This window comes from Arvicanthis niloticus, chromosome 1 (genome assembly GCF_011762505.2).
Source record: "Arvicanthis niloticus isolate mArvNil1 chromosome 1, mArvNil1.pat.X, whole genome shotgun sequence".
Taxonomy (NCBI): Eukaryota; Metazoa; Chordata; class Mammalia; order Rodentia; family Muridae; genus Arvicanthis; species Arvicanthis niloticus.
In genome coordinates, this window is record NC_047658.1 from 162862833 (window position 1) to 162880762 (window position 17930).

Consider the following 17930-nt stretch of genomic DNA (forward strand, 5'->3'; position numbering starts at 1 on the left):
GACAATATATTTTATACAAATAGACTTGTATAAAAGCCACAGGCTGATTTCCCTGAACAAAACTAGTTACCCCTCAGGCCCCATGTCTCCATCCTACCATCCTAAAGATGCGGCTACGAACCACACATGACTTTTGGTTGATGCAACACCCATCCTCAGTTTCTAATGGACTGGATTTGGAAGAACCGAAACATGCCTTTGGACATGTTTGGGTTTTGGTTTTTTGTTTGTTTGTTTGTTTGTTTTTTCAAGACAGGGTTTCTCTGTGTAGCCCTGGCTGTCCTGGAACTCAGAGAGATCCTCCTGCCTCAACCTCCCAAATGTTAGGATTAAAGGTGTGCACCACCACTGCCCAGCCTCTAGGAATGTTTATGAGGCTGTTTCCATGTGGATTTAAATGATGAGAGGAAAAGCACCTGAACCACCCTCCAGCCCCAGGTCCTGTGCTGAATGAGGAGCTGAATGAGGAGGCGCTCGCAAGCTGAGGCTGACATTCATCTGTTTCCTGACTGTGGCTACAAGGTGACCTGCTGCCCCGAAACTGTGTTGCCATGCCTTCCCCTCTAAGATGAACTGTATCCCTTCAAACTGTATGCCAAGTCAGTTTCTCCTCTGAGCTATTTTCTGTCGGGCATTTATTCACAGCTGCAAGAAAAATAAGACAGATTTCTTTTCTCCATTGATTTCCAATTGGATTTCTCAATACTGCTTTTCAAAGACATCTTCTAGGCCACTATCCCTACACTGGGCGAGTGCAGCAGCCTCCCGGTGGTCGAGGTCACCTCCATAGTGTCCTAGTCCTTCCCTGAAACTGTAACTAAACAACAAATTGTGTAATTAGCCAAATGTCATACTACCAGGCTAGAAAATAAGTTCTGTGAAGACTGGTACTAGTTTTCTCTCTCATTCAAGGAGTACATGTTGGCTAATGGGCAAATGAATAGGTGAATTGGTCTCTGTAAGGCCATTGTTGGTGTGGACATTTTAGCCACCAGGGGGCAGCATTGGAGCAGACTTGGAAGACCCGTAGATAAAGACGGAAGTGGACAGGAGTTAATGGGCAAGTACTTACTTGTGTGTAGGACCTGGCCCCGCCTGTGGGGCTCCTCACAAACTTGTATTATGTCATCTCTTGTTTTTGTAACTTTAACAGCGCATGAAACCAAGGGCGGGGAGAGGCCAAAATGTAATTGTATTGCAGAGCAAGCCCTGATCCCAGATAAATTCCGACAGCCCTCATTTCTGTGAACTGGGCCTCCGGGTTCTTGTGGCCTCTGGTAGCATACAAAGTAAGTAGCATTCATTTGAGTTTCAGACTCCACCCTGGCACCATGGGAGCTAAAAGTACTCCCGGAGTGCCCTGTACAGGAAGAAGCCTATGGTCCCACCCCGTTACAAAGCTACCTATCCTGAGGTCTGAACAAAAATGGACATTTTTTTAAAATACATAAACTGCAGATAATGGAGATAAATGTAACATGAAGCCACTGGTCCTCTCTCAGTGGGATCGGGGTCATCAGTGCTTCAGTTGACAGCTGAGACTGCCGGCCTTCGGCTGTCCTCCCTGCCTGCCCCACAGCTGATGTACCTCAAGCTTGGCCAGCTCCTCGCCGTTGTGGAGAATACGGAAGGAATACAGGTGGTCGGTGCTGGGATCTGGTAGCACTTCACAGCCCACCAGGCTGAGGGGCTGCTGGGCCACCTTGCTCCGGTTCCGGTCCTGGTAGAAGTGCAGGTGGTTATCTCTAACAAAACACCAGCGTGACTTCCACTGACTGTTTACCAGCACATTCAGGTAGCCTGCAGAAGGATATGCAGACAGGAGGAGGATGAGGCCACAGGAGAGATGCATCTACAGAGGACAGCTCCTCTAGCAAGGGAAACTCTTCAACAGGGATATGGCTGCTGGAGTCCTAGAAGACCACAGGGTCTAGGGATGGCACTATCAGGGGGTCTCTTTGGGTGTCACCCATTTCAGAACCTGTCATATGTCATCACAGAGATGACATCGGTCAATCTCAGAGTACATGATTTTCTTCCTGGTGCTCTGGGGCAGGGCAGTACAGCTATCCTATCCTTGACCAAAGTATGGCCAGAGGAAAGTGGGCTTTGTCTGCCAGTGACACTGGACTGGTGAGTGTATGCACAGGATCCAGGTCCTCCACCAGACCTCACCTCCAGGCCTCTCTGCTCCAGCAGGGCAACTCCTATTTCTGGTCTCAAGTCAAATCTCCTGGCTTTAGAGTCAAACCTGCTGCCTCAGTTTCTTCTGCTGCCTCAGTTTTCTCTGCTTCCATGATGCTTTGTCCAGATGTAACCCACAGTGCCCAACCCTCCTCTTTCCTTCTGAGCAGCTGTGTCCATGCCTTCTCTAGCCCTGACTCAGTCTACCTTCTGTTAGAACATCTAGGACCTACTGCGGCAAAGCTCTGCATCAGCACCGACCTCCTCTGCTGGACACATTGCCTTCCCAGGACCTAGGTCTGGAGCTTTTAGCTTTTGACTGGGGACCCTTCCCCTATAGCACCCAGATGCTACCAGCACCACGGTATACCGAGGATACATCCTTTCTCACTCATGGATGGTTATGTCTTCAGCTTCTCTAGGTTTATTGAGCTGCTGCCATACACCAATGCAGCCTTGTCTCCAGGCAACAAAGATAAGCAAAACCTGGCCTCTAAGGCTTTCTATACACCCGTGTACAATGGGTTATCTACCTCCTCTTTAGGCCTAACCTTCTCAAATACACAGGCTTATGAAATAGGTCTTCTCCATTCTAAGTGATTGGCAGCATCTCTGAACCCCAGCCAGATAAGTAGGCAGTAATGCAGAATAGACAGCCCCAAACAGAGCTGGTCTCGTGGTAGATGGTGGGGCATCCAACCAAACCTCTACATCTTTACCACACATTAAAAAGACATCAAAGTCGAGGGTCAAGAGATCAGAAGCTACACTCCAAACAGATGCTACTGTGCCTCTCACAACCCCGGAGACAAGAGACATTTAGATCAGGTAGGGTGAGACCTAAGTCCCTGAGTGTCTGTAAAAACTGCCACAGCCTCCGGGGAGAAGACTATTCATGAAGATAAAACAGTTCCATGAACAATCCGGTCACATCCCAGTGTGCACTGGGACCAGTCTCCCAGGCTATACACTGTGCTTCCTGAGGCTGCAGTGACAGGCAGATGTAAGCCACTCCCCAGCCTGGAAAGCAGAAGGCTCCAAAGGAAAGCCTTGTCTTCCACCCTGCCTGCCTCAAGAAACAAGAGAACCAGGAGAGGCTCAGAAGGGAGCCAGGGAGTGGGACTGAGTAAAAGGCCCAGAGGTAAGCAGGGGTGGCCTCCAGGCCCAGGGAGGGCTGCAGCCAAGAGTTCTAGGCTTGGAATTAAGATATTTCATACCAGGATATTTTCTAGGCCTGGCCTGTCTTCCTCCTGATCTTCCTTCAAGTATGAGTGAGAGGAGAGATGACCTGTGAGAACCTACCTGCCCTCAGAACCTGCTGTCCGGGCTTCCCACCATCCACTACCTGGTCACAGAGTTTTTTCTCCAGCTCTAAACATGTGTACCTACTCAGTTCCCATCTACCCTCCAAGGTCAGGCCCATGAAGCAATAGCCTCTGATGATGGGGTAAGAAAGGTTCTTCATGTCCAAATCCTAAGAACCATGAAGATGGTCCCATGTGTACTCAGGTGCAGGACTGTGCCTCCCACCCCCTGTGCCGACACTGTCTGCCAAACAAACAGCACGCTTAAGAGAACACTGATACCAACCACTTGTTCCACACTGCCCCAAAGGACCTAACACTGTAGCAGGACAGAACCTGGTAAAGCATAAAGAACAAACCACAGCAGGGACAAACCCAAACCCCAGTTCTGTGTGCTCTCCAGCCACACAATCCTCTGCCTTTGCTAGGGCTCTACACTCCAACACAGTGAAGAAGCCCACGGTCCCCGGTGGTCGCTTTGGGCTTACTGGATGTCTCGAGGGATCTCTCTGGGGGCTCCAGTGAGGTAGATTTCTTCCTGCCCAGGTTCATAAGGTTGCTCAGCTTGAGGCCAGCAGAGCATTTTTTCTTGACTGTCAGGATGAGATAGAGAGAGCTGTCAGTGTCGGACACAGTCTATGCACATGCAGAGTCACGCCCACCTATACAGGTGCATACACGTGTACAGGTGCACATACATGTACAGGTGCACATACATGTACAAGTGCACATACATGTACAAGTGCACATACATGTACAAGTGCACATGCCATATACATACATCTTCCCCCACATGAGGATTGGCAGGCCAACTCAGCTATTCCCAAAGTCATACACTCATGGGGATACACAGGCATCCCAGTGTAGGTGAACACTGGGCGTCTTCATTAACCATGTGGCCTCAAAGAGCTGGAAACAGGACTGGAAAAGAGGAGCTCGAAGAAAGTTTTCTTCCCCAGCCTGTGGCAAAACTTAATTTTGGCTTTGCACCGTCTCTCTTTGTTCTATTAGAAGCTATGTTAGAATCAGCTACCCCCTAAACCATTAGGGTTGAGCCAGACGGCCAGGTCTTACAGCCTAGAATAGTCTTGCTCTCTCAATCATGAGGACGAGGACCATAGCCTGGTTACCGTCTTTGGTCTCTGGGAGCTCAGGGTGGCCATCGACTATGATCCCATACTCTGACGCTGATATGTACTTCTCAGCGATGTCTGGCTGTGGACAGCAAAGAAACGGACAGGGATCACCTTCTGGGAATGGTTACCTGGAGAACTAACATTTCAAGGCAAACAGATGGCTCTTGTGAGCATGCCAGAGATACCCAACCAAACCTCCACTGGCCAGAGTCAAGGCTACTGGCCAAGCTTTCTTTTAGGACTCTCTGGAGCATCTCCCATCATTCCCCTTCCAGAGATTCACATGCCCCCACCCTCAGCGTGCCTCCCCTACCAGCCTGCTTGCAAGTGCTCCAAATGGCTGCTGGAGCTGACAGTGGGCCCATGGACGATGGAAAGCTGCACCTTCAGGAGGGACCCTCATCCTCACCTATTGGGATGGGAGCTCAATCCCATTCCTGATGGCAGCTGAACAATGGGCAAGACCCTGAAGACACTAACCTCTCCTCAGTACCCATGGCTAGGCTGAGGGGGTTGCCATGTGGCCTTCCAGAGTATAAAGGATCTCCTCTCCTCCCCCTACTCCCTCTCCTCCTTGCTTTCTGCCTTGCCAGTGCTGGGGACACAAGATGAGACACCACACCCCTGTTATTGCACATGCCCAGGGACCAGACTTCCTGTCTGCTGGCACTTAGGAATTAGGAAGGGTGACCCATGGGTGACTGCACTGACTCCAGCTTCCTTGATCCTTAAAAACCAAAGCTCCCCATAGCTCTGTGCCAGGAAAGTGGAGATCAGCATCAGTATTGCTCTGCCTGGAGGCTAGGGACTCGGGTGAGAGTGCCAGCCTTGCAAAATAAATCTCCAGTACAAGAAGATAGAATAATTCATTCTATATAAGAATATACAGTGCAATAGGCAAGATGCAAGCTCAGCCTAGACTCCATCAACAGATGACTGAAGAAAACATGGCGTATAAACACAATGGAGTTTTATTCGGCTGCCAAGAGACTGAAACCACGTCATTTGCATGAAGATCAGAGATCATCCCATGAAGAAAATAGGTCAGACTCAAAAAGACAAACACTGCATGGACCCCTCAGTTTTACACAGATAAAGAAATTTATATGTGACTTGCAGCAGGGGAGCAGGAGGTGGAGGGAACCAGCAGGACGGTGAGGAACAATACAATGTATGTAAAACTGATACAATGTATGCAAAACTGATACAATGTATGCAAAACTGATACAATGTATGCAAATGTCTTTGAAACCCATCGCCTAGTGAACTTAGTCCTCTAAAGTTTTATATATATGAAAAAGATCACAGGGCAAAGTGAGTTTTGTTTCAATAACATTTCCCCCCTAAGCAAAACAACAGTTAGGTCTGTGACCCCTCCAGCCAAGCTCACTTCCTGCCTCCCCAAGCGTTGTGTGTTTCTTATTAATTGGGCTGCAATACAAGAAGGAGGCTTTCAATTTTATACTTTCCATTTTTATCAAGAGGATACAGAATTGGACCCTCCCTCTGGGCAGTGAGAGCCTTACTTTCTGATAGTTCAGGCGCTGGGCATCTGGTGTGTACTGGTTTCCCTCTGAGGCTCCTTCAGAAGGCAGGCCACTCACTTCCTGGATGACCTGGACCAAAGAAGCACTGTGAGTAGAGACCAGGTCCTTAAATGGCCTTGCTGCCCAGCCTCACAACCCTCGAACAGAAATGCCTGTTCCCCAGCCCCAGCCTGTAACTGTTCTAAGGACAGTTACACATTTCTATGCTTCCCGGCAGGAACCCCCTAATGTGGGGGTATGCAGGGGCTTCTACATCGAGGCCCACAGATGATAGAGCAGCCATCCCTGGGCCACCTTTCTGCCACCATGAGGGCAGGGATGCTGTCCTGTGGTGAGCATACACTTGTTGGGTGCTTGCCTGACTTTCCAGGGCTATGGACTCACTATGGAGTCTCCACGCCATTTGGAAGCAGGCTTGGATACTGCTTTGATCTGATGCAGACCCTGCATACTTGCTGTCCACTGGCCACCAGCCATAGGCCATCTCACCTTTTCTAGATAGGACCTGTTTTTCTGGTACTTGGTGCCTAGCCTGAGGACACTCAGGTCAGGGGTGGCCCTGACCTCACTAAGCAGCTATGCAACTCTCTTCTGAACCCAGGGCCACCTGGAGGATTCCCAGAGGAAAAGAGTGGGGGAATATGACAGGCATATGTGTGTGTGTGTGTGTGTGTGTGTGTGTGTGCGCGCGCGCGCCTGTGCTTCAAGGACCCTCCGTTTTCAATCTCTACCTACAACAGTTTGTGGAAGTAACTTTGAAATCAGAGGAGACAAAGAATGACAGGAAGAGTGGCTCTGAGGAAGAGGAAGCAAGGTATTTCTCACTCTCCAGCCTGCCCACAGCTAGGGACTCGGATCCATGAAGAATACAAAACATCATGGGAGGAAGGAGGTGAGCCCTGGAATCAGAAGCCCAGCTATGTGACCTCAGTTTGTCCTCAGTCACTGGATCTGTGCCTGTGAGGACTCAGTGTGGAGGACCCAGTTCAGGACAGGTGCCTTCACTCTTGTCCTTATTAGCTTAGACACATGGAGGTCGTGCTTCAGGAAGAAGCTGACCAATCCTTCCCTCTGTACTTATCTGGCCAGGGAGAAAAAGAGTTCTCTGTGCAGCTTAGACACAGATCTGGTGTCTGCTGACTAGCGCTCTTGTCTTTGAGACTTCCAGCAAGAGTTGTGGTGCCAGGGAGAGAGGATGATGGTCTGGGAAGAGCTGAGGTCTGAGCAGACAGAAGAGCAGTCCTGGGAACTAGATATAGGATCACTGAGCATGCGCGTATCTCTGTACAAGCACATGCTCATAAGCATGTGTGCATGTGTGCACTCTTGTGAGTTCCTATATGAACTTAGTAGCATGAGGACAGGCAGGGCTGTCAGGAACTAAAAGGGAGGGCTGGGCAAGAGAAAGGAGCTCAACCAGCAACTCAGCCCCGAATCTCAGTAACACTGCAGACCCAGACCAGCCCCTTGCATTCCGTGGGCCTCAGTGCTGCCTAAGTGTCCTGTAGTTGGCATGCACTGGGCCTGGGGCTGAGCACTTTGCATGCATTAAAAAAAAAAAAAAAAAAAACCAATGTAAGATCACTTCATATATATTTATATGAGTGTGTGTATGGATGTGCATGCATATATACATATATCATATATACATGCATTATACATATGCATGCATACATACATCATATATCCATACATATACATGCTCATATACACACATATACATGCATAGTATATACATATGCATACATGCATATATCTTATAACATGCATCCACATATGTATATACACATAATACACACACATGCATGTATATATACATGCATGTATATATCAAATAATTGATCAGGAATCCTCCAAACTGCACATCTGTCTGGACTCTTTCTGTTCTACATGATAGTCTATAAACCACCTGAAAAGTCTTCAGAAATGGCTAAAGTACTGAAGTACTCCTAAGAGACTGGCTTGGCCAAACTTTTCAAAACATTTAGTGGTTTCACAAAAGCAGCTTGTCAGCTTCAAATCTGGGGTACTCAGAAACCCCCATTTTTAGTCATTTTTAATGGGTTCCTTCAGGCTCTTTTCTGACAGGCTCACGATGATTTGTAGGCTTAGCCGGGAGGGGTGGGGTGGCAGACACACAATGCCACAGACAGCTTTTGTAGGTACGATGGCTAACCAGGTGGCAAGAAGGAGGGAGAGGGTGGCTCTGGATCTCACTGGGATCACCAGGGGCTCTGGGGGGCTTTGAGACCTTGCTGAACTGAGCCTTTCTTGCTTCACTATACTTCCTGGACCTGCTATGCTCGACATCTTTAATTAGGCACCGAGCCTGTCCCCAGGTGCTTCCTTGTCACAGCTAGACTATACAATAGCAGAGGTGCTCAGATGCGTATCAAGTGGCAGGGACTGGTGCCTTGAAGACTGTCCTAAATCCATATGCAACTTATTTGCCAGGTCCTCTGTCCTCTGAGCCTTAATCTCCAATTTTATAAAACAGGCTCACCATCACTGCCCAGCTATACCCAGGATTAAATCTGCTCAAAGCCCAAAGTCCATGTGGGCATCATAAATGCAGTGAATATCGACTTTATCATAAAGGAATGTGATACCTCTTCAGAAGAAGACAGCAAAGAGATGCCAACTACATACAGAACAGGCCTGCCTTGCAAGGACTCAGACCGAGCAGCAGAGTGCATTGTCTGGTCCATGACACCGATTGCCAATACCCAGAATGTTAGAAGCCCTGAGCACCTGAAGGGTCCTTTCTACTCTCGACCATGCCATCTGACCTTTAGAAGCTGTTGGGAGGCAGAATTCCAGGAGCCCTTCCCTTGAGCACAGGAGGAAATGGTTTGGCCCCTGACAGTCCGGCCCAGCTCACTTACCCGAAGCCACTGCTCAGCTTGGTCCTTGCTCTGCAGGCCTAGCACGATAACGTCAGCGTTCATCGGAGTGATCTTGAGCTTGTGCTCTTTCTTCCGCACTTGTTTCTCCTTGTGCACGACGACACTGCCCAGCAGGTTCACGTCTAGCTGGGGACTGTGATCTTTGGACGATTTGTAGCACTGCAAGAAACCGGATGCTACTTTGTACACAATTCTGCAAAGGAGAGGCCCTTGGACACTGAAAGGCCCCCTCTCCTGTGCGAGCCTGATCTTATCTCTAACCCATAGGGCTGGATACCCCAAGCAGGCCTGGGCTTTAACCTCCATTAGTCTCAGTCTGTCTCGGTGTCTGTCTGTCTCTGTTTGTCTCCCTGTCTCTCTCCATCTCTTTCTCTGCCTCTCCCTGTCTCTCTATCTCTTTATGTCTCTGTCTGACTCTCCGACTCTCTCTCTCTCTCTCTCTGACTCTCTCTCTCTCTCTCTCTCTGTCTCTCTCTCCTTCAAGCTCTTTGACCCTTTGACCTTGACTTTGCCAGGGATGTTCCAGACCTTGCATCATTCAAATAGTTCTATATTGCTCTGGCCTCTGAGAAGGGGGCTCCTCAAATACACCCATGAGCCACTTAGCGATATTCTGGTCAATGATGGATTACAGCAATTATACAGTGGCTTCCTAAGATTATATGCCTTAATGGCATAGTTGTCTTAGTTTGTATAAGAACAAACTACGACACTATCATATCACCTAAGGACGCGTTTCTCAGTGCTACCTGACTAAGTGGCATAGGACTCTCTGTCCCCTGTAAAGAGAATTCACTTCTCCACAGTAGGACATACATTTATTATATTTCTATACCTCTCTGCATACCTGTGTTTCCCAACAGAATATCCACTGGGTAGGAAAGCCAAGACATGACTTATCTTACCAGATAAGAAAACTCAAAAGAAGGGACCATTGTCCTCTATTAGAGAAGACATGTTACCCTTCAGTATCTTGTTGTAAAATGATCAGCAAGGCAAGATCACCCAAAACAACATCTGGACTGAGGTAGACATATTATGACCAGAGGAAAGATGTTTATAAAGACCTCATGCATGAGACTTTAGGTTAGGGCATAAAGCTGTCGATTTTTGTTTTGTTTTTGAGATAAAGTCCTGCTATGATGCCCAGTCTGGCCTACAGTTCTGTCTTGCCCCATACTCTGGAGCAGCTGACCAACCACGCCTAGTTGAAAATTGTGAATTTTAATTTAAAATGTCAGGAAGTGGGGCTATTGTCAGAGTTCAGTCTCTGGTTCCTCTGCAGGTTTTGACTTAGAATAGGCGGCTCTAAGTTTTGTAATTCTTGGGACAATTCCAATGGTTCTCAGCTTGCTCAGACCAAAGCAGCAGCCAGAACTGGGGCCGGAACTGAGCTGAGGAAGCCACTGGGAATGTAGCTCTCAAAACAAGAAAGATGCATGGAGATAATGTGTTGGCACGTGTCTGTGATGTCAGCACTGGAGGCAAGAGGGTGGCAAGTTCAAGGCCTGCCTGGGCTGCATGGTGAGACTCCCCCTACCCCTGTCCCTGTCTAAAAACAAGCAAGATGCAAGGGATAGGGTGGTGGACAGCAACCTTCCTGCTATGAGAGTTTAATTAAAAACGACTATATCTTCCTAATCCAGACAAAATACTACATTCATCTACACATGCAAAAATTTGAACATTATCTTAAGCTAGGGAAATGTTAAACTCTCCTGATATCAAAGGTTCTAACCCCCACCCCACTCCCAATGTCCTATCGGGGAGCAACCCTCCTCTCCCATCGCCTCCCATCCCCCAATAGAGAAGATAAGGACTGACCAAGAGCCTGGTGTCCCTGATCACACAGAGCTGCTTGGCCCACTGGCCTAGCCACTTCTTGCGCCACAGGAAGGCACAGATGCGGGCGTCACGCATCAGCTCAATGCTCGCCTCGTGCGAGGGCCACTGGTAGGGCGCTGCCTTGCCTTTGCTGTCCTCGTCGTAGGACTCGTAGGGGGTGCTCAGAGCGTCCGCATCCTCTGCAAGGAAGATCCACCCAATCAGTCAGGGCCCAGCTGGGCACAAGTATCTGCACATAGGCAACATGAAGAAGGCAGCAGGCACAACAGCTGGAAACCCCAGGCTGCCACCGCCCCGGCCCTCCCAACCTTGAAACAAATGGCTCAATGGCTTTGCACCCCACCCACTTGAAGAAACTTCTCAGACTCTGACTCGGACCACAGACTGCCTTCATAGACTCCACTGATAACCCCGATGCAACTGCCTTGCAGGGGAGCTGCACCCTTGCCCTGTAGGCCTCTGGCTCCTCAGCTATGGAAATTCCAGCTTCCAGGCTGGGTCTACATCTGCCCTAGGTCCAGGAGGGGGTCCGTCTTTTCTGGGTGGAAAAAGAAAAAGAAAAAAAAAAGGCCACATAAACCATAGCAGAAAGTGGCGGTCCCAGAAGTGGCTGTTTTCCTTGTTTAGGGCATGGTAATGCATAGATTGAAGCTCAGTACTGGGGAAGCAGAGGCAGGTGGATCTCTGTGAGTTCCAGGCCATCTTGGTCTATATAGTAAGACCCTGCCTCAAGAGGAAAAACAACAATAACAAAACAATGTCCAGGATCCTGGTAAAACCCTTCTTAACAATTCTGTTTGTTCCCCAGGCCCTGGTCCCTTCACCTCCCTGGGATAGCCCTGGGTTCCCCACCCGGGCTCCATCTAGCTGCTTTTCTTACTACCAGCCAGACACAACTTTATATTCTATCTCAAAGACTCCCTCAGCTCAGCACGGTACAAATTGTGTATGATTTAGTGCGCACTTCATCTTCTTCCAAGTCTAGTTCATATCGCTACTGTTCTGCAAGTATGGTTTTCTTCTCCAGCCTCACTGCTGTATTTAAGGCCAACAAAAACTATGTTTAAAAAAAATCAGTCTACTTTCTACTCATGCATCCATCTGTGTGTGCATGCCTGTATTCACTAACCCATGCATCCATCCATGTGTTGTATGCATGCATCCACTGACCCATGCATCTATCCATGTGTGTATGCATGCATCCACTGACCCATGCATCCATCCATGTGTGTATGAATGCATCCACTGACCCATGCATCCATGGATCCATGCATCTGCCCACTCATGCATCCATTATCTATACATCAATACATTCATCTAGCCATCCTTTACAATGTATTATGGGAAAGAAAAGGTGACTCTAGATTCCAATGGCATCCCCAATCTAGATCTAGTGATCTTGATATTCTGCCTGAATTCCCAACGGACAAGGAGCTCCGTGTTCCCCTATTGCTAGACACTCCCCTCTGCTCAGAAAAACATGCCGGGTTGTTGTTTCCCCGAGCCCTCCACATAGTAGCTCCTGGTCTGTTCCTGAGACAGACTGAACAATGGCCTCTACCATCCCATGACTCATTTCAAGAGATGGACTTGTGGGCTGTCTGTTTTATCTTTTTAGCTGGTTTCCTACATGTTAGTTAAACAGAGTTGCAGCTATATTAGAATACAGGAAAGTGGAACAGGGCTACTGTGGTTGTTATTTGAGCCATGGTGCCAAACAAAATGTATTTACATTGTTTCAATATTATTAGTAGTAATTCTTAAATATTTCCACACCAGTTTTCTTTAAGAGTAGTAAGATACCACTCATCTTCCTGCATATAAAACAAATGGATACACTATTCATAATACATATTCGCTACATTTCTATTAAATATACAGAGATAGAAAATGATGACACTTTGCAGAGAAGGATCCTAAGGTCCAGTGTAGCTGTAGTTCAGTAAACTCACACAAGTCTCTCAGAAGGGGGCCAGGCAGCCTTGTTTCAAGAGGCACAAAGCATGTCTACTTTCTGATCTAGTAATCCTAGTCCTGGAAACTAACTTTCAATAAAAGAAGACGAAGCTGGCAAGATGGCCCACTGGGTAAGGGCATCTGCTTCCAGGCCTGAGGTCGACCTCCACATGTGCTGCAGTATGAACATGTCGCCCCGCCCCCTACCTAGCTCTCAAGTAAGTGTAAAAATTAAAAGAAAAGATTGAGCTCTTGCCTAACCCACAGAAGACCCTAGGCAAGATCCCAGCACCAAAATAAACATATAACAATGTAACAATAGGAAGAAGGAGCATTATGCAAATTAACATAGCCATTGGAGTGTTATTTAGTGGCCAGCTGCAGGGGGCTAAGTCAATATGATTGTATATACTTGAAAGTATTCTTGTACCCACAATCAATTAAAGCCCTGAAAACTAATTTGGAACTCAGCCAACTCCCTACCGGAAGAGGGCAAGGGGAAGAAGGAACGGAAGTAAACATGCAGATAGACCGGGAGGCACGAAAGGAAAGAACTCCGGGGAGTTGTTCTTTAGGCAGATGGCCGGTTAGGTGCTTAGGCTCGGTTTCCAGAACCCTCAGTATTATAGCGCCTATAATGAAAAATGAAATGAGGAGAGTGGCCAGTGCCACTGCAGCTCTTCCTTACAGAACAAGAATGAACCTGAGCCGAGAGAGGCTGCAGACCTAGGTACAAATGCTCTGACTCTGTCCCCAGTGCCCAGTGTGTGCTTCTGAGTTGGCCCTGCATGTTCCTAGTGCCCAGTGTGTGCTTCTGAGTTGGCCCTGCATGTCCCTAGTGCCCAGTGTGTGCTTCTGAGATGGCCTTGTATGTCCCCAGTGCCCAGTGTGTGCTTCTGAGTTGGCCCTGCATGTCCCTAGTGCCCAGTGTGTGCTTCTGAGATGGCCTTGTATGTCCCCAGTGCCCAGTGTGTGCTTCTGAGTTGGCCCTGCATGTTTCCTGAGGAACTCTGCTGGTGTGAGGTTGCCAGAAGCTAGCTGAGACACAACAGTTAATCCTAGTACCAGGGGTAGCTTAGGAATTTTTAGGACAAATATATTAACTGTTGTTTTTATCCTTAATAAGGATGACAGCCTCTGTGTTGAATTTCCTTTAAAAAAAAAAAAAAAAGGATCGTTGACTTGCAGGCTTGCAGGAGTGTGGAGAGAAGAGGAATGGACGGCAGCAGATCCTGACCCATGTTTTTAGGTCCCACAGACAGTGAAGTATATGACAATGTACATGCAGGACCAGCCATGGGGACAGGAAGAAGGCAGTGGCCTCCCAGGGCATGCACCCATCTCAGAGCAGGTAACAAGCAGGGAACCACTGACACTCCAACTCGGGGACAAGCAGTACCCAAGGTGATCGTGGCGTAAAGGACTCCTTCAGGCAACTGTGCCCATCTGGGGACTCCAGTGGGAAGACACGCTCCATAGTGACCTGTGTGATTGATGCTCAAAGGCATGGACAGAGGATGGGGAGAGGGGGAAGGGGAGGGAGGAGGGAGAGGGGGAAGGGGAGGGAGGAAGGAAAGGGGGAAGGGGAGGGAGGAGGGAGAGGGGGAAGGGGAGGGAGGAGGGAGAGGGGGAAGGGGAGGGAGGAGGGAGAGGGGGAAGGGGAGGGAGGAGGGAGAGGGGGAAGGGGAGGGAGGAGGGAGAGGGGGAAGGGGAGGATGAAGAGAGACACACAGTCATACACAAAGACCCAGCTGTGATATGTGGCTACCTACCACTAGAGCAGTGGTTCTCAATCTGTGGGTCGTGACCCCCTTGGAGGGCTGAATGACCCTTTCATTCACAGGGGTCACCTAAGACCATCAGAAAACATAAATGTTTACATTATAATTCATAACAGTAGCAAAATTATATTTATGAAGTAGCAACAAAAATAATTTTATTTCGTTGGGGGTCACCACAACATGAGGAACTGTATTAAAGGGTCACATCATCAGGAAGGTTGAGAACTGCTGCACCAGAGGCTACTGCTGTCTCCTCTGAGGCGTGGACTTCTCAGGAGGGGCCAAGGATGTCTTCATGAGATCTGTTCACATGACCACTAGAGGTGACCACTAGTCCTCACCAGAGGGGTATGACAGAATGACATGTGTCATGTCTGGGTAGTTCCTTTAAGAAACAGGCAGGCACTTTGTATTCTCTCTTTGCAGAAAGGATGCTTAGGCCTTGGAGGGAGGCTGAGCCAAAGATTAGAAGTGCCCAAGTATCCAAGTTACTCAGGATCAGAAATGCCACAATGCTGCTATGAGTAGAAACCAGTGCCTGAGAGTTATGTGTCACAGCAACTGCTCTTTCCCCAGCATCAGGATGAAGATATCTTGGGCGAACAGAGGGACAGAGGGACGGTAATGTCTCAGGCATGAGCTTGCAATGTGCTCAGAGAAGGGGATCCTGCTCGGTGGAACCATGCTGGGACACCCCTGGTGAAGCAGGACAAAGTCCCAGCAGTTGGCCTTATCTACAAAGCCAGCACAATCTTGTTGGCTACCCAGCTAGAGCAACCCCTATACCTAGTGACCCTTCCTCTTGCTAAGACCAGGTCACCCTGCTCAAGCAGGAGTGGGGACAGCAGGGAGGAAAAGAGGGCTGTTTGGCTGGCCACACAGGTCAAGGTCACAAGGATGTCCAACTTCCCAAGTTGTCCGAGACCTCGTGATGGCAGGCCTTCCCACCACCTGCTTCTCTGGCCCACTCCCCCTGGTGAGTCAGAACTGGCACAATGGGAAGCCCCGGGCCAGGCGGTAAGCAGCAGTGTTGCACAGGCAAGAGGCAAACACCAAGGGGCTGGGTGTTTCTGACCACTTGTTTGTGTGACGTTGAAGAGTCTGCCACTGTGTGTTTAGGAGACAGGTCCTGGCTGGCAGGGGCCACACCCAGGAGAGTGATACCTGGAGGTGCTCACTAGTGAGTCACTGTTTCTGTCTTCAGGATGCACCCAGACAGCATTGCCACACCCTTGGTTGGCTTGGGTCTGAAATCATAGCCTGGCTGTGACTCGCCAGCACCTCACTGGTACCGTGGGCCGACCTGAAGCTCATCTGCCCACAGTGCCAACCACTGATAATATCCTCGGCCCCAACAAGCCCTCACCTCCCACACAGTTCCTGGGCCTGGAATTCCAGAGAAAGGCCCACGTCACAGCTCTGGGTCCCAACTCATTCTGAGAGTCCTGATCTCAAAGAATTACACAAGGTCCCGCCTGCGTCAGCTGAGTTGGTCCCCACCACCAGGCACCCACCCCCACCTTCGACATTTGCAAAGTTCTGTGTAACTACAAAATGTTCTCACAAAGGAGAGACCGAGGAGATGCTAATCTTGTTGTTGCTGCCCTTGGGGGACACTTATCATCGACTTGTCCCCAGTGTGTTGTTACTGAGAGACACTGCAGACCATTGAGGGTACTGGAGGCTGGAGAGATGGCTTGACGGTTAACCGCACTTGCTGATTTTACAGAGGACACAGGTTTGGTTCTGATCACCCACAGGCTTCTCACAGCTACCTGTAACTCTAATTCCAGGGGTTCTGGCGCCCTCTTCTGGCCTCTTTGGATACTAGACACAAACATGTATGGGCAAAACACTCTTACCAATTAAAAATAAACAGGTTCCTTACTTAAAAAGAAAGCTCAAATAAAACAGTGAGGCTTTGTAAGAGTTTGTTGGTATTGGGGCATCCTCAAAGGGGATCATAGGACTCTAGCCTTCCCAACCCTGCTTTTGCTTGTTGGCTTTGAGGTGATCAAGTCGCATATGGCCCTTTACAGTCCCAGTGCAGCCTAGAGCAATGTGCCTTCCCAGCCTTGAACTAGAGGCCCCAAACCTGTGGCCCTAAAGAACCCTTTCACCACAGAAGTTAGTTGTCTCAGGTACCTCATGATAGTGATGAAAGGCTAGCTTCTGCAAGCTTAGGACCCTGGCCAAGAAGACTGAGCTTCTAGCACCCAGTTCAGCTTGTACGGCCCATTTGCAATATATCCAAAAACCTAAGCTAGGCCAGTCATGAGCTGACCTGCAAAGAACAGCTTACAGTCTCACTCAAGGAAAAACCAAAGTCATTGCTGTGCTCTGCAGCCCTTCCGCACGTTCCTGAACTCACCCAGCCCTGCCACAGTGGTCTCTTCTCTGACTAAAGGACCCTTTTGCGCTCTTCCCAGAATTCTGGTTCTGTAGTTACCTGCTTGATCTGTTCCCCATGGCTTCTGACATCCTGAGGTCATAGTGTCGGTATCAGAATACCTGCTTTCCTGCAGTAAGCTGAGTCACTGTCCTGTTTTCTGCATTAATAGCCATCGCCAAACACAATCTGATATATTGTGGTCTGTACTCTCTCCATTGGCTTCAAGTGTTCTCATCCTGCTGCTGGGAGCTTAGTAACCGAATCCAGAGAAAGAACATGAATGCTTCCCCCAGACTCAGCCTAACTGCCACATCTATTACTGCAGGCCCCTTAAGGAGCACACCTCTCCTGGGCCACCTCTTTGTGCTCAGTGTAGCAGCAGCCTGTACAAGAGGCTGGAACCCTGTGGATACAGGATGCTGCTCCAGTGGGCATCCCCTCTCTTCCTCACAGGCAGGCAAGGTCTGCACACTTCATGCAGACCACAGGATGAATGCTGTATGGTCACTTCTCAGTGAGGTCATTTCCTGTGTCATGTCACTTTGCCTGCCTCTGCTTAAGGGCCCAAGGTGAGCCTGTCACCTGATCATGAGTCAGCAGCCGCAGCAGCCTGTGGGCTATAGCAGTTAGACCCTCTGGTCCCAGCCCCTCGGACATACCATTCATGGATGTGTCAAATGGCTCAGCCTCTTCATAGTAGCCCTCAGGGGACTCGATCTTTGGAATGATGGGCTGTTTCCTCTCTGGAATCTGCAGTACAAACAGACAAAGCCAACAGCTTCAGATGGAATACACTAGGAGCAACTAGGGTCAACCTTTCATGTGGGAAGAGGGAGAACCCTGGGCTTTAATGCTATGTTATGGTCCTCTCAGTGGCGT

At 48.9% G+C, this 17930-nt stretch overlaps 1 protein-coding gene across 6 annotated transcripts in view; it reads right to left on the reverse strand.

Moving 5' to 3' along the window:
- Afap1l2 (actin filament associated protein 1 like 2) overlaps positions 1–17930 on the reverse strand; it is a 99947-nt gene that overhangs the window by 6500 nt on the left and 75517 nt on the right. For 4 of the 6 annotated variants that reach the window (XM_076925625.1, XM_076925593.1, XM_076925603.1 and 1 more), the window contains 8 exons: positions 17711–17801; positions 14278–14361; positions 10902–11101; positions 9057–9236; positions 6151–6240; positions 4619–4703; positions 3977–4081; positions 1589–1800 (listed from right to left, as the gene is read on the reverse strand). In XM_076925625.1, the coding sequence (XP_076781740.1) occupies positions 1589–1800; positions 3977–4081; positions 4619–4703; positions 6151–6240; positions 9057–9236; positions 10902–11101; positions 14278–14361; positions 17711–17801 (1047 nt within the window). The remainder of the gene's footprint in view (positions 1–1588; positions 1801–3976; positions 4082–4618; positions 4704–6150; positions 6241–9056; positions 9237–10901; positions 11102–14277; positions 14362–17710; positions 17802–17930) is intronic. The other 2 variants (XM_034524121.2, XM_034524112.2) reach the window with 1 other exon arrangement.